The sequence below is a fragment of the Hoplias malabaricus genome, chromosome 2, assembly GCF_029633855.1.
Source record: "Hoplias malabaricus isolate fHopMal1 chromosome 2, fHopMal1.hap1, whole genome shotgun sequence".
In the NCBI taxonomy this organism is placed as follows: Eukaryota; Metazoa; Chordata; class Actinopteri; order Characiformes; family Erythrinidae; genus Hoplias; species Hoplias malabaricus.
Genome location: NC_089801.1, coordinates 29,103,205 through 29,116,594, shown reverse-complemented (window position 1 = coordinate 29,116,594; position 13,390 = coordinate 29,103,205). Strand labels below are relative to the sequence as shown.

General features: G+C 37.9%; 1 protein-coding gene across 3 annotated transcripts; it reads right to left on the bottom strand.

Annotated features, from left to right (window-relative positions):
• Position 1: 1 nt before the first annotated feature.
• On the bottom strand, positions 2–12,461 carry smyd1a (SET and MYND domain containing 1a). 3 transcript variants are annotated; one of them, XM_066658588.1, is made up of 11 exons: positions 12,325–12,461; positions 12,181–12,193; positions 8,205–8,368; positions 7,725–7,938; positions 6,628–6,758; positions 6,347–6,385; positions 3,584–3,779; positions 2,813–2,905; positions 1,940–2,103; positions 1,009–1,177; positions 2–136 (listed from the first exon to the last, which is right to left on the bottom strand). In XM_066658588.1, the coding sequence occupies exons 1-11, from the start codon at positions 12,459–12,461 to the stop codon at positions 14–16; spliced, it is 1,443 nt and encodes a 480-aa protein (XP_066514685.1). In that variant the 3' UTR covers positions 2–13. The 3 variants fall into 3 exon arrangements, with proteins under 3 accessions (XP_066514685.1, XP_066514686.1, XP_066514684.1); XM_066658589.1 differs by lacking the exon at positions 6,347–6,385; XM_066658587.1 differs by lacking the exon at positions 12,181–12,193 and having other exon boundaries at positions 8,205–8,381.
• Positions 12,462–13,390: the final 929 nt, after the last annotated feature.

The window sequence follows — 13,390 nt, the reverse complement described above, 5'->3', positions numbered from 1 at the left end:
TTTGCTCCTTGATTTATCCCTGGATTTTTCTTGCTCCCATGGCCTTTTTGCTGAGGGCTTCCTCACGCATGCTGTGGTACACCTCCTTGTTCTGCTTGAACATGCGCAGCTCCATCTCCGTCTCTGTGCGCATGGACTGGAAAAAGACACATTTCATATGGCATAATTGGGGATAATTGTGTACTGTAATGTTACAATAATTACAATAAAGTAAATACAAACATTCCATTAGATGACTTAATTAGTCTGATTTCAAATGACCTGTTACCCGATTCATTGAAAGAACACATAAGCATGTTGGAATATTTGTTTCCGCAATTCTATATGCCTTCTGTATGCCTTTAAAAAGCTAAAACCCCCACCCCCTCACCATAAACTCCATTCCCATTCTGCAAGCTACTCACTAATCCTGTTCTGCAAGCTACACCTGTGCCATTAAACCTGGCTATGCCCAATCTGTGAGCTTCCATGTGGAAATGAATACTCGTTCTGTCCAATCTGTGAGCTACTATGGGGCAAATAAAACTTGCTTGGCCCACTCTCATGGGATAACATAACTCACTCTGCCTGCTCCACAAGCTACCCATGTGCCAAGAAACCTCACTATACCAGCTCTGTGAACTACCTCAGTGTGGTTAAACCTTGCTGTGCCAAACTGGAAACTATAGCAGTGCGATTAAAACTCATTCTGTCCTCTCCACAAGCTATCCCAGTGAAGAACCTTTTACTGAAGAACCCTTAAAAACACTTTTATAGGAGTGTAGAAGAAAATATACATGATGTCATTGAGGTTCAGCACTCCCATGTGGCGACTCCTCACTTCTCAGTAATGTTGTTAAATGTGAGTGAATGAATGTGTGAGTTAGTTAGAAGGCAGCTATAAGCAAATTCCAAGAAGTAATTTACAATTAAAAACAAAACCTCAATTAAAAATCTCAAGAGAAAATGTTTTTAGCATTTTTCCCCTTAAACCACTAGTCAAAAATGAATATTGAGCTGAGATCTTACCTCCAGATCATTTGTAATTGGATGGTGGGGGCCATGGGTAATCATGAGGATTGCATAAGCTTTACAGATCATTTCATGGCCCACTTCAATCAGCCCAGCATGCCAATGTGTCACGCCTGCCCTCATGGTGGCCATGCCCAGCTGAGCATTATTTGGTTGATAGAGCTTCCTGACAGAGGACAGGAAAATGATAAGTGATTTTGTAACAACAAATGTTGATGTACTAATGCTCCTTTAGGTTTAGAAACCATATCTGCTATTTATTTTTAATGTGTACAGCTATTAATCTCTTGTTAAAACTAAGGTGTCAAATAAACTACTAACATAATTAGAAATTAAATATGAAATCAACATTATGATTTAAATAGGTGGGGCCAATTTTATTAAGTAAAAAAAGGATTTTTGGATATCTGGGTCTTCTGGATGGCAGAGACGGTTCTCTTGAGGTATCTAGACCTTTTTGGATAAAAACGTGTCATGGATGTACGTTTGATACCGCTGTCTTAACTTTAACTGGGCATTATCAGACTGATCAGCAAGAAATTGTTTTAAAGGAGCATAGTTATTTTCATATATATATTACCACATTATAATCTGATGTAACTTAAAAACTTTAAATTGACTTCCCGAATGCATTGAGAGTTGTGTTCTATGGGGTTCTGACAGGGGAACCCCAGAAAACACAACAGTTACTGCGTTCCTGCTCCTTGACTCTCCATGTGCACATGCTGGACCACACCAGCCTCTCTTTTCCGTTACCTCATGATTTACAAGTTAAGCTCTAGACACAGTGATTCATTTCTTTATCTCATATTAGTTATACTTCATAGAAAATTATAAAAATAACCAGATCACTTATAGGGTTTGATCATTTTGAGTGGTAAAAATGTCCTATTGTTCCTTTATGTCCATCTCAAACATGCATGCTTACGCATATCCGTCCACCATTCTCTGTGAGTATTCTGCAGCATCCTGGAACATATGCAGGTAGGAGAGCACCTCACTGGCAATCCTCAGGACACGCAATAGGTAGAGGTTAGTGTCTGCCAACACTGGGTTCTGCTTCTCCAAACACTCACGGCAGATTTTAATCACCTATACCGGAGACATTTACCACAGGAATGATTAATATATATATAAATAATTTTTGGACTTTTTGGGTTTTAATATATATATATATTATAAGTTGTGGGCCATTTTCCACATTTTGTGAATGTACAGTACCAGCCAAAACTTTGGACACATCTCATTAAATGTTTTTTCTTTGTTGTTGTTGTTTTTTTCTACATTGTAAGTAAATATTGAAGACATTAAAACTACGAAGGAGCACATATAGAATTATGTAGTAAACAAAATAGTTAAACAAACCAGAATGTTTTAAACTTGAGATTCTTCAAAGTAGCCACTTAGCTTTGCACACTCTCGGTGTTCTCTCAACCAGCTTCATGAGGTCGTCACCTGGAATGGTTTTCAGTAAACAACTGTGGCCTCGTGAAGAGTTAATTTGTAGTAATGCTTACCTTCTTAATGTGTTTGAGACTATATCTTGGGTTGTGCAGAGATAGGGCTGGTACACAGTTCTATACAGTGAATAGCCCTATTCTACCAATGAGAAGATGTGTCCAAACATTTGACTGGTACTGTATATGAACTTTAGGATTGTCCATGTAGTACGGACAAATAAACATGGTCAGCATCAGACAGTAGTTTACATTTAAATGTTATTTCAAAACAGTATTGATTATATATTTAATGTGTCATTTTAATGTATGAAGAACATGCCTGTGACGGAATAAGTCTATACCTCATGGAAGTTTCCCTCAGTGCGAGCTTGCTCAATCTTGGCCAGTGCCTGGACACTAAAGTCTGTCACCTCCTTCACCAACTCAGCAGAAGGCTGTAGACATAAAGTGAACTCATTAGTCATGGGTTTTATTATCATACTTCTCATTTTCATTTCTATGCATATTTTATAGTAGTCACCGGATTTCACGAATCTATACACTTCTGTCTTATTACACATGACTCATTTCTGTTTCTTTGCTGTTTTATTTTTTGAGCAGCCCATGTGAAACCAGCTAATTGCTGCCACTGCAACTGCCACTACCACAACATAAGGCTTAGCATGCTTGGAAGAGAGCATTAAATGTTATATTAGCTATCATACACCCAGACTGGCAAGCATTGCACTGAGTGAATGGGGCAGAGGGAATAGCAACTATTTAATATTATATTAGTTGCATAGAGACACTACTGTAAATCTGGTCACAGTCACACTACTGGCTATGTAAGATTGTATAGTATGGATTTGAAATCAATTGAGCATGCTTTTACATTGTCTATATCTTTTAAAATTAGGCATGATCCATGAGTAATCCTATGAATAGTGGCAGCCTTAAAAAAAAAAATAAGAAGAAGAAACAGGCCATTGATTTTTCAAGCTATTAATGCTGTCTTTTTCATATCCATGCTACAGGGTATTTAGAATGTCATAATATCTACTTGCATAATACTAAGAAAGACTTACACCTCTATGACACGATTAAAAACACTGAGCCGATATTCATGATCCTACCTTTTTGCCATCCTTCTCTTTGACAGCTGTCATAAGGTCGTCCTTGATGCCTTTGCTGCAGTGCTCACATTTGCAGTCAAAGTAGTACTGCTGCTTGAGCTTCTGCTGTCGGTCCTTGGACACATCCAGGAAGTCCACATAGCTGACTGTCAGCTCCTCACCTTCTGCGATAGTTCCCAGGGCACGAAGCTCGATCCTGGCATTTAAACAGTAAAAATGGAAACTCATCAGAGGATGCGTTCAATTTGAAAGGCAGGCAAATATGGTAGATGAAGTTTTCAAAAGTGTATGATTGAAGCTTCTGTGCTAAATATCTTAAGTGAATTTAGAGAAATCGGGAAAATATGGTTAATCTTTAATGTTTATTATCAAAATAATTTGAATTCCTTTATTTTATATATCTTTATTTATGTATTTATTTATTTTACTTTTCAGTCAATCTATAATGTAATACTTTTTAAGTTGTAATACTTTTAGATTCTACTTTGCTTCCTGACATCCAAGGAACAGCCAAAATCAGTTTTCAGTTTCCTTTCTCAAACTAGTTCTGCTCCAACTGTCAGCAATATGATCAGTGATATCACAGTAATCATCCGTTAAAAATATTTTTTCCATTTTAGTGTCCAAATATTTTATGCACTACATTTTAAAAATATTAGTTCATGTTAGTTCAAGCTAATATATATAGTATTTTATAACAAGCAATTATTGTTAAATAAATGAGATAAATCAACACTAACAATATTTTACATTAAACAAAATCTCAAAAAGTGCGTATTTACATCATTTAGATTTTTACATGATACCTCAGACACTGCTTCACTAATGATCCTCCTGGCGAAAATAACGCTTATGAAAGGTAGCATGGTATAAAAAGATAATGCTTATCTTAAGTCAATACATCTAAAGCAGTGAGATGTGATGTGTTATTAGAACAGGCAAATTGTAAATTGATTTTATAGTTCACATTTCCAAATGCAAGTCACCAACTCAGGGTACAAACCAATGCATAAATCTAAAAGCCCTATTCATACACATGCCTTGAGGGTACATGCATACACTGGAACAGATTAACTGATCAATTAGATTTTACCATGTTACTTTAACCATTCAGTTTAGTAATATTAATACAAAGACCAATGCTTCTTAAAGTGTCTTCACAAAAGCCTTGTAAGAATGAGTTAGCAGTTGTTTTTTTTTTGCTCAGCAATGTAATCGTAATGCATTAATATCTTTTTCAGTACCATCATATGTTTGACACATACAGCTTCAGGGAGGGTTTCTGAGTTAGCTCAATGTTTTACTTCACTATAAAGAGAGGGTTGTTGCAATTTTCAAATCCAAAGAGTTGCATTTTAATTACAGCCTACATGATCAAGATCAACAATATCTTCAGAATGTGCTAGACTAGCCAGATTCAACCAAACACTGTGCTGTGTAAATGACAACAACCACAACTAAAAAACAATCTATTACTCAAAATTAAAGCCAGTATGCTGGTCACTATATTGGTCAGAAAAAATAGTAATTAATTATTTTCCCCCATCTGGAGGCAGCATTGCCTTCGAGGCAGAAGGAATGTGTTTGTTTATGAGCCATCGGGTGCTTCTGAGGCAGACTGTAAAAAGTATATACGATTTGCAGACTTGTACTACTACTACTACTACTACTACTATTATTAAGGGGTGGCACAGTGGTGCAGCAGGTTAGTGTCGCAGTCACACAGCTCCAAGGACCTGGAGGTTGTGGGTTCAAGTCCTGCTCCAGGTGACTGTCTGTGTGGAGCTTGGTGTGTTCGTCCTGTGTCCGTGTGGGATTCCTCCGGGTGCTAGGAATTCCTCCAACAGTCCAAAACACACTGTGGTAGGTGGATTGGCAACAAGAAAGTGTCCATAGATGTGTGTGTGTGTCACCCTGATTGGCCAATGATTCTGGGTAGGCTCTGGACCCACCGTGACCCAGAACTGGATAAGTGGTTGCAGACATCAAATGAATGAGATATTTCTGCCAGCCATAGCAGGCAAATACTAAGGTCCATGCAGAGCTTTGCTGGTTTATGGCTTGGTATTTAAAAATCTCTGCCAAATGCGTGTTAACCAGTCATATCCACCCCCCTTTGGCTGGTGACCAATTACATCTGTTTTGCTTTCGAAGGCAGTGTCGCTTCCAGAACCATTCTGATTAGTGATTTTGCCCACAAGCCCATCATTACAGAGGAGAGGATTCAGTAATACATGCCTTTGGAGAACCATAAGGTATCATCTACAGCCTAGGGGCATTTAAGCTAAACAGCAAATGCTAAGAAGGTTCTTCAGATGATGTGCCAACTCCTGAGGAACTTCAGCCACATATACAGTGGAAGATTGCTCTACCACAGCCTGATATTTTGTATAAAATTATACGCTAGTAATATTTCCATTGGGAGCTTAATATTACCCTGTAACACTCTAGGGTTTTCATAGAAAGGGGAATAAAATTACATGTGTACATTATATATAATGTTGTTTAGTGTACACTTCTCTCCCTAATACAACATTTATTGCCTTTGAAGCATTAACATCAGCTTGATGTCAGTCACTTAAAGTGTAAACCAGCTCGTTGTTTGCATCACCCTACTGTCCAAGCCAAGGGGATTTGTAGATGAAAACAATATTATTAGTACTACTGGTGAGCAAAAGTCATTACATGTACATATGGAATAGATGCTGTAAGTACATGAGATTAATGTGTAAAGGTTAGTCAGTTTATATTCCACCAACCCACCTCCTCTGAGAGTGGAAAGCTGTGTCCAGAGCTGTCTGACTGGAAGAGAAGGCAAAAGGCATGATCACAGACCCTACAGATTTTGACTGGGCACCATGCCAGTACTGCCGAGAATAGGCTTCTTCTAGTTTACACATTACAAATGTATGCATATCTGTCTCAAGTTATGGACAAACTTTATCAGCAAATAAAAAAAAAAGACCTACACATTCATTTAATTTATACAGCCTGACTAGCCATACTCAAAGAGTTACAACACATAATGAACATTCTCTACTCACTTGCCATGGTTGAGCATAACTGTACAGTTTGGCCAGCAGTCATGGTTGACCAGACAAAGGTTTGGGAATATGCCTACGCCCACTGCCTGAAGACCCTTGTGGTCACTCAAAGTGAAGCCATTGCAGGTGATCTGTACAGGGAAGGGAATATAACATGTAGAATACAACATTTGTTATGTTTCATGCAACACTTCATGTTACCCAACAAGAAAAACAATATTTATTTTTACTTGCAGCAGTACCTCGTTCAATACCAAGAACCCCAGAACTAGTAGAGGTTTGATGGATGATTGCAATAATTTTTTCTTCTACTGAAATGTTAAAGCAAAAACTACATTTTAATTTAGACCCCGTGTGCATAAAACCCATGGTTCTTCTGTAGTAATACTTTGGAGCTGCAAATCTTGTTTTGAAGTATGATTTTTACTAATTCTGCTTGTTTGTGTATATCAGCTTATAATATCACTGATTAGGATACCACTCAGGGTTGGTTGACAGAACCAGAATTCCTATTGTTGATGCCCATTGATGGACTGCTGCCCTCTCCAGGGTGTGTCGCTGCCCCTGGCAGACTCAGCTCCCATGGTTGAAAAAATGTTGCTAAAGCCCTCTAGTGTGGCAAAAAGTAGACAAATTGCCCTATCGGCTGCCCTTCATATGGCAAATAAATAGCTAAGTGCCCTCTTTGGTGCCATTTCTTGCAATAAATTATGAAGATGTGCTGTCAGGAAAATTTCGTAATGTGTCTTAAGAAGTGCCCTAGTGTGCTAGTGGGGCCCCATGTCGTGCACTAGGTGCCCTTATTATTTTTTTAAGCCCTGCCCTTCAAAAAGTCTGAGTCTGCCCCTGATTGCTGCCTTGTGTCTGTTAATCCTGTATGAGCTCCAGACCCACCACAACACTGGTCAGGATGAAGGGGTTACAGAAAACGAATGAAGGAATATATTGTATGCTGGATATTGTTGTGAGAGAACATGGATGTAGAAAGACATAAAGATAATATAAAGTATGAATTCCAATGAAACAAAAAAGGTATGTTGAAGTATGCCACTTTGATTAAATGTACAACTAAAGATAGACAAAAAAGACATCCCTACCACACCAAAGATATGTGAGATGTACTCGACTCCATACTTCTTGCTGTTGCTTGGCCAGTACTCCTGGAACTTTTGGACATCCATCTTGAGCTCTTTGAGTTTATCTAGAGCCATATTAGAGATGTGATCCTCCAACAAGTCCAGTGTGGTCAGCTGATTGTCAGAGACCTTGGTTGTGTGCCTCTGCATGCGCCACATAATGCGAGCTGCCAGACTGGGAACATAGAGATGTCACTTGCTAGTTTCAGTTTTGCCTTTCACTTACACTTTTACATGTAACAAAACATAACAAAAAAGAAAAATATTGCTCAGATTTTTAAGAGGAATGATCTGTTACTTCAAAACCTAAAGCCAACTTTAAATTTCCAGGACATATTTGATCATTTTTTCCTGTAAGCAGACAGCACATTTAGCATTACCACTTTTCCCATTCGTCTGCCATTAAACTCTCCTCTTTCCTTATAATGGAACTTAACCTACCGCACGTTTTCATTTGGTGCTCTGCCTTGCTTCCTGATGGCTGCACACTCTTGCTTGTGTTCCTCCCAGGCAGCCCGCTGACAGGTGCGGTCACAGTAATAAGCAAACTTACACTGTGCACAGCGGTGAGGATTAACCTGTCTGCGGAAGCAGCTGTGACACACCTGCATGGACAAACTGGAGGAAGAGGGTAAAAGGGTCAGGGAGGATAGGTTTGTGGTCTGATACTGAATGTAAAACATGCAATTTCTATCAAATGAGGGTACATTCAACATGGAGAATCTTTTTGACTGAGGTCAGAACCTTTAATAATAAAATAATATGGAAATGAATACACCCCTAAACAAAATTGTCCATTCAAATGAGTCAGTAAACATATTCCTTCAGAGTAGTTTGATATGACACTTTTCATTCCAGAGAAACACATTGAGTCAGAATTTGTCAAAGTGGTGGTGTTACAAGATGATCTCAAAGTTTAACCCCTCTAAAAGCTGCCTCACAGAAAGTAATGTGGCTAAACTGGATATACACTATATGCCTAAAATAAAAATAAGCAGAAGTAAGGGATAGTCTGGCTATTATTGCAAGTTTTCATTTTCTTTACCACAGTTATATTGATAATAATTTTAGATATTGTGTTAGTAGTAATAAATAAAAATTTTATTTAATTTACACTTATTAATACAACATGCTTCACAATATATTCTGCAAATTCTATGAATACACACACACACACACACACACACATACACACACACACACACACACATATATATATATATATATATATATATATATATGTATATATGTATATATATGAATCTTTTAGTCACAGGATATTGTTGACTGGAATGTTTGGTTGGAGGTATTCCTGCAGGACTGCTGTGTCTGATCCACTCATATCAGCACAAAACTGACTAAATAACACACCACAAAAACATAAATATGAATGCAGTGCTGAGAGACTGATAGATCACTATATTAATACCTGATCTGTGGTGGTCCTGTAGGGATCCTTACCACTGAAGAACAGGGTAAAGGTGGGCTAACAATGTATGCAGGGCAACAGGTGGACTGCTGTCTTTAATTACAGAATTACAAGCTATTTGGTGTTAATAAATAAATAAATAAATATATATATATATATATATATATATATATATATATATATATATATATATATATATATATATATAGTTTCACTTCAAGTAGATTTCATTGCTTTGTACAGTCATTAAGCAATTAATAATCTATCTAGATCTCCGTCAACATTTGAACAATCTGCAGATGACCTCCCACAGACTTTTTGTCTTGTATTTAGCCTTTCTCTAAGTAACCTTTTGTTTTCTTCATGGCAATCAGCCCATACTAGAAGACAGGAGTATCACCCTTCACTGACAACCCCTATAACACAGTACAGATATGCTGTATACAACATTTTGTAAGGACAATATCAAACTCTGATTTTATTCCAGTGGGGCACAATATCAAATGAAGAGCCAAAAGAGAGATAGAGAAGGTAATGTTCCTTTGTTGATCAATTAAGGTCACCACTTATACATACATTATAATAAAGGTTGCAGGAAATAAAGTTCATATATTTTCATGATTCCATGCATTCAGGTTTTTAATTACAATGCTTTAGTAATTTAAATCTAACAAAGAACATTATAGACAAAAGCTCAATTATGTTTCTGCTGAGAATGATTATATCAGTATTAAACAAGGTAATTACTATATTACCGTATCAGCTAATCTGTGTGTATCTATATTTCCATCTGAAACTAAGCCCACATACAAAAAACAGTCATGATTAGAGCATACTATCTCTGTCTTGCTAATTCCTTTACTTTAGAATTCACTGACTCCTTTTCTGCTGTGTCCTGACATCCACATCTTTGGAACAATAATGGAAAACAGTGTTTCTGTTTACAGAAACTTTAAGTGGAGAGCTCTGTTTGTTAGTTTCTGTCCTGCAGAAGCCGACTACTATGCAAACTCTCCTTACTTTTTATGGAGGTGAAATGGTGATACAGTCACATGAGAGTGGAAACTCTCTTACCCTTTTGCTGTTTTGCCTTACAGTACAGTAAACAACACTATATGCTAGGTAAAATGGTCTTGAATCCAGAGTTCTTTTTTTTATTAATTTAATTTTGGGTCTATGCCTTACATGTGCAAATAAGTATCATCTGTTACATTTCCTTTTTTCTCCCTTTTCACTTTTGCAATTTTATCCCATTGTTGCTGCAGTAACAGACTCCACTCCTCTGGGAAGGATTTACATTAGATGTTGGAAAATTCCTGTACATTTTTTATGCTATCCAGCCACTAAATCTTCAGGCTTTGATGTTGGATAATTAGTTTTGGATTAATGACATCTGATCTACTCATCACAAAGTTACCACTGCTACAATCCAAAGGCTAAGGGGCTATAAGCTTCTAACCCACATTTTTAAACCTGGACCTATAGGGTATCACAAAATTAAATAGTTGTGTCAGCAATTGGTGCAATTTAATATAGCTAGTAACTTGTACTAACTAGCTAATTAATAATTATAAGTGGTGTCTTCAGACTGTTGTGTATAAAAACATAATTGACACTTTTATTGTAAGTGTAAACCAAAGGAGTCATATGTATTTGAACACTGAACATTGCTTGTGTCTAAGAATAGTCCTTGAGCGTATCATCATCAAGTCACAGGGTCTAAATCACACACATCATATAACGCCCCACTACTCACCCCTCCCACTAACTAGGTTCTAACTCTAGAACCAAAACAATGCTTCAATGTGCATTTCACTGGAATATAGTGCTAATATCCCAGTCCACTAAGTAAGACTTTCAATATAGCTATATACATGATGAATGTCACCTGACAGAAATCGTACTTCTTATTTAGCCTGTTTATATTGGCTAAAAATGATTACTGTATACATTAAGCAGAGATGACAATTTCCAGTGTTGGAAACCTGTCCTGACACTCTCCAGCTATATCCCTAATGTCACGTGTTACAAACTGATGTCTGTTTTACACTAGTTGCTAGTCTACCTAATGTTTGCCAGCCAGGGTATCATGTGGTCAAAAATGTGCCCTCAGTGCACTGGCTCAATCTGTAAAGTCCATGGGCTCAAACTACACCTCCAGATCAGTTTTATCAGTCATATTATCTGCTTACTAGCATTAACACTAATAATTAGCCATGGTATTTTATAATATATTACAGGAGAACAAACACTCAGTGGTGTAGAAAGCTAGGTTATCCGGATTTCAGGATGATAGCTCAACAAATTCCCTGCTATGAGCGATGAGTATCATTTATTTGAAGCCTCTGGTTCAAAGATGGGGTATCTATGACTAGCATACCAAAGGGGAAAAACGTCTTTTCAGGGTCTAAAGTCAATCCCAAGATTTAATTTAACTACATAAATTACTAGGTTCCTATCCTTGATTGCATGTACATTTAGAAACTGAAATAGTTCCACCATACCCTTAAATTAAAGCATCAAATCAAAAGTCAAGTAGTACTGGAATCTGCTGCAGTTATCATTATAAAGAACCTATATGTCAACAAAAGAATACAGCTTATAGCAAATGGCCACAGTGTAAAAGGAATCAAGTTGCCTGCATACATACAGATATACATACATGCAAATTCCACCACCTTGGCTTCATAAGGTTGCAGACGTTAGTCATTTTTAATCATTTTTATCCCCAAAAAATAATAAAACATAATTGCTGTCATAAGTAAACAGCATGCAAAAATACAATTGTAAATGCATACAATGCGAGTAAATGTTCCAAATTAATATTGTTATTAATATATTATTAATATTATGCTACATTTCTATTATTAATACATACATGCATATATGTCTGGCTTTTTCCAGGATAATGCAAGTGGACTGTGAAATATCCTGTTGTAATGGTTTCCTTAAATTGAATAATAATAATAACCAGTTGCTATATTAAACAAACTGTACAAGTCTATTTCATGGTGCTTTCTTTACAGCCCTTCCATTCGGCTGTATTTATCTGGTCCGTTTTAGATGTTAACTTGACCCATTACCTTTTCAATTCTAAAATATAAACGCAGCCAATCCAAACAGTGGCCTTACCGGTCAAACACCACAGCAGCATAGGCAGCCTCTGCAAAGACCACTTCACCAGGTCGCATTTCCTTTGTGGTCCGGAGACCCCGGCCTTTCTCTCCGGCCGCAAAGACCTCCACGGCATCCTTCTTCTGCAGGGTCATCTCTTGGAGATGGATGGGCCGCTGCTGCTGCTGCTGAGGGAGGAACTGCACAGTGTACACACCAACTGTCCCCTGAACTTACCTAGGCATCCAAGACCCCCCCCCACCCTTCAGCCCAGCCAAAAATAAACACACCCCTCACTTTATGAGCTGTAACATGTGTTCCATGATGGCACTGGTGGAGGTGGGCCTATAAAGATAAAGGGAATGGATACTCCGGATACGTAGGAGGAAGCTGAAGGCACTGGATGATGTGTGTGTGTCCTCCCCTTCTTTGGGAGAAGTGAGGCCCAGCCTTCAAGAGTATTTTTATCTGGCAGTTGTGTCTGCCTGTCAAAGGAGAGAAGTAGAAAAGGCTGGTCAGATGACAGATTCTCAACCTAACAAACCCTCATCTGTCAGCCTAAACACCTTGCCCTAGAGTCTAGTTGTTTGTAGAATTTTAACAGGTGCTGGCTGCTGTGATCATGTATGTTTTATATATCTATATATTTTCTCATATTTGGTGACACGGTGGCTTTGTGGTTAGCACGTTCGCCTCCCAGTGCTGGGATCTTGGGTTCAAGTCCTAACTGGGTGGAGTTTCCATGTTCTCCCTGTGTCTGCGTGGGTTTACTCTGGGGTCTCCGGTTTCCTTCCACAGTCAAAAAACATGTAGGTTAGGTGAACTGGCTTCTTTAATAACTGTCCTGGTGTATGTGAATGTATGTCTGCATTTGTGAGTGAATGTGTGAGCCAGCAGATATGGATTGGCGCTCTATCCTGGGTGAAACTCTAATGCTTGTTGCAGTCCTCCATGTTGAGTGTATGCAGTGTGCGTTTGGTTGCCGTATCTTGCCAGTGTGTGTGGATTGAGTGTTGAATGGAATGGCATTCTGAGCAATGTTGATTGTAAAGTGCCCTTGGGTATATAGAAAGGCGATATAAAT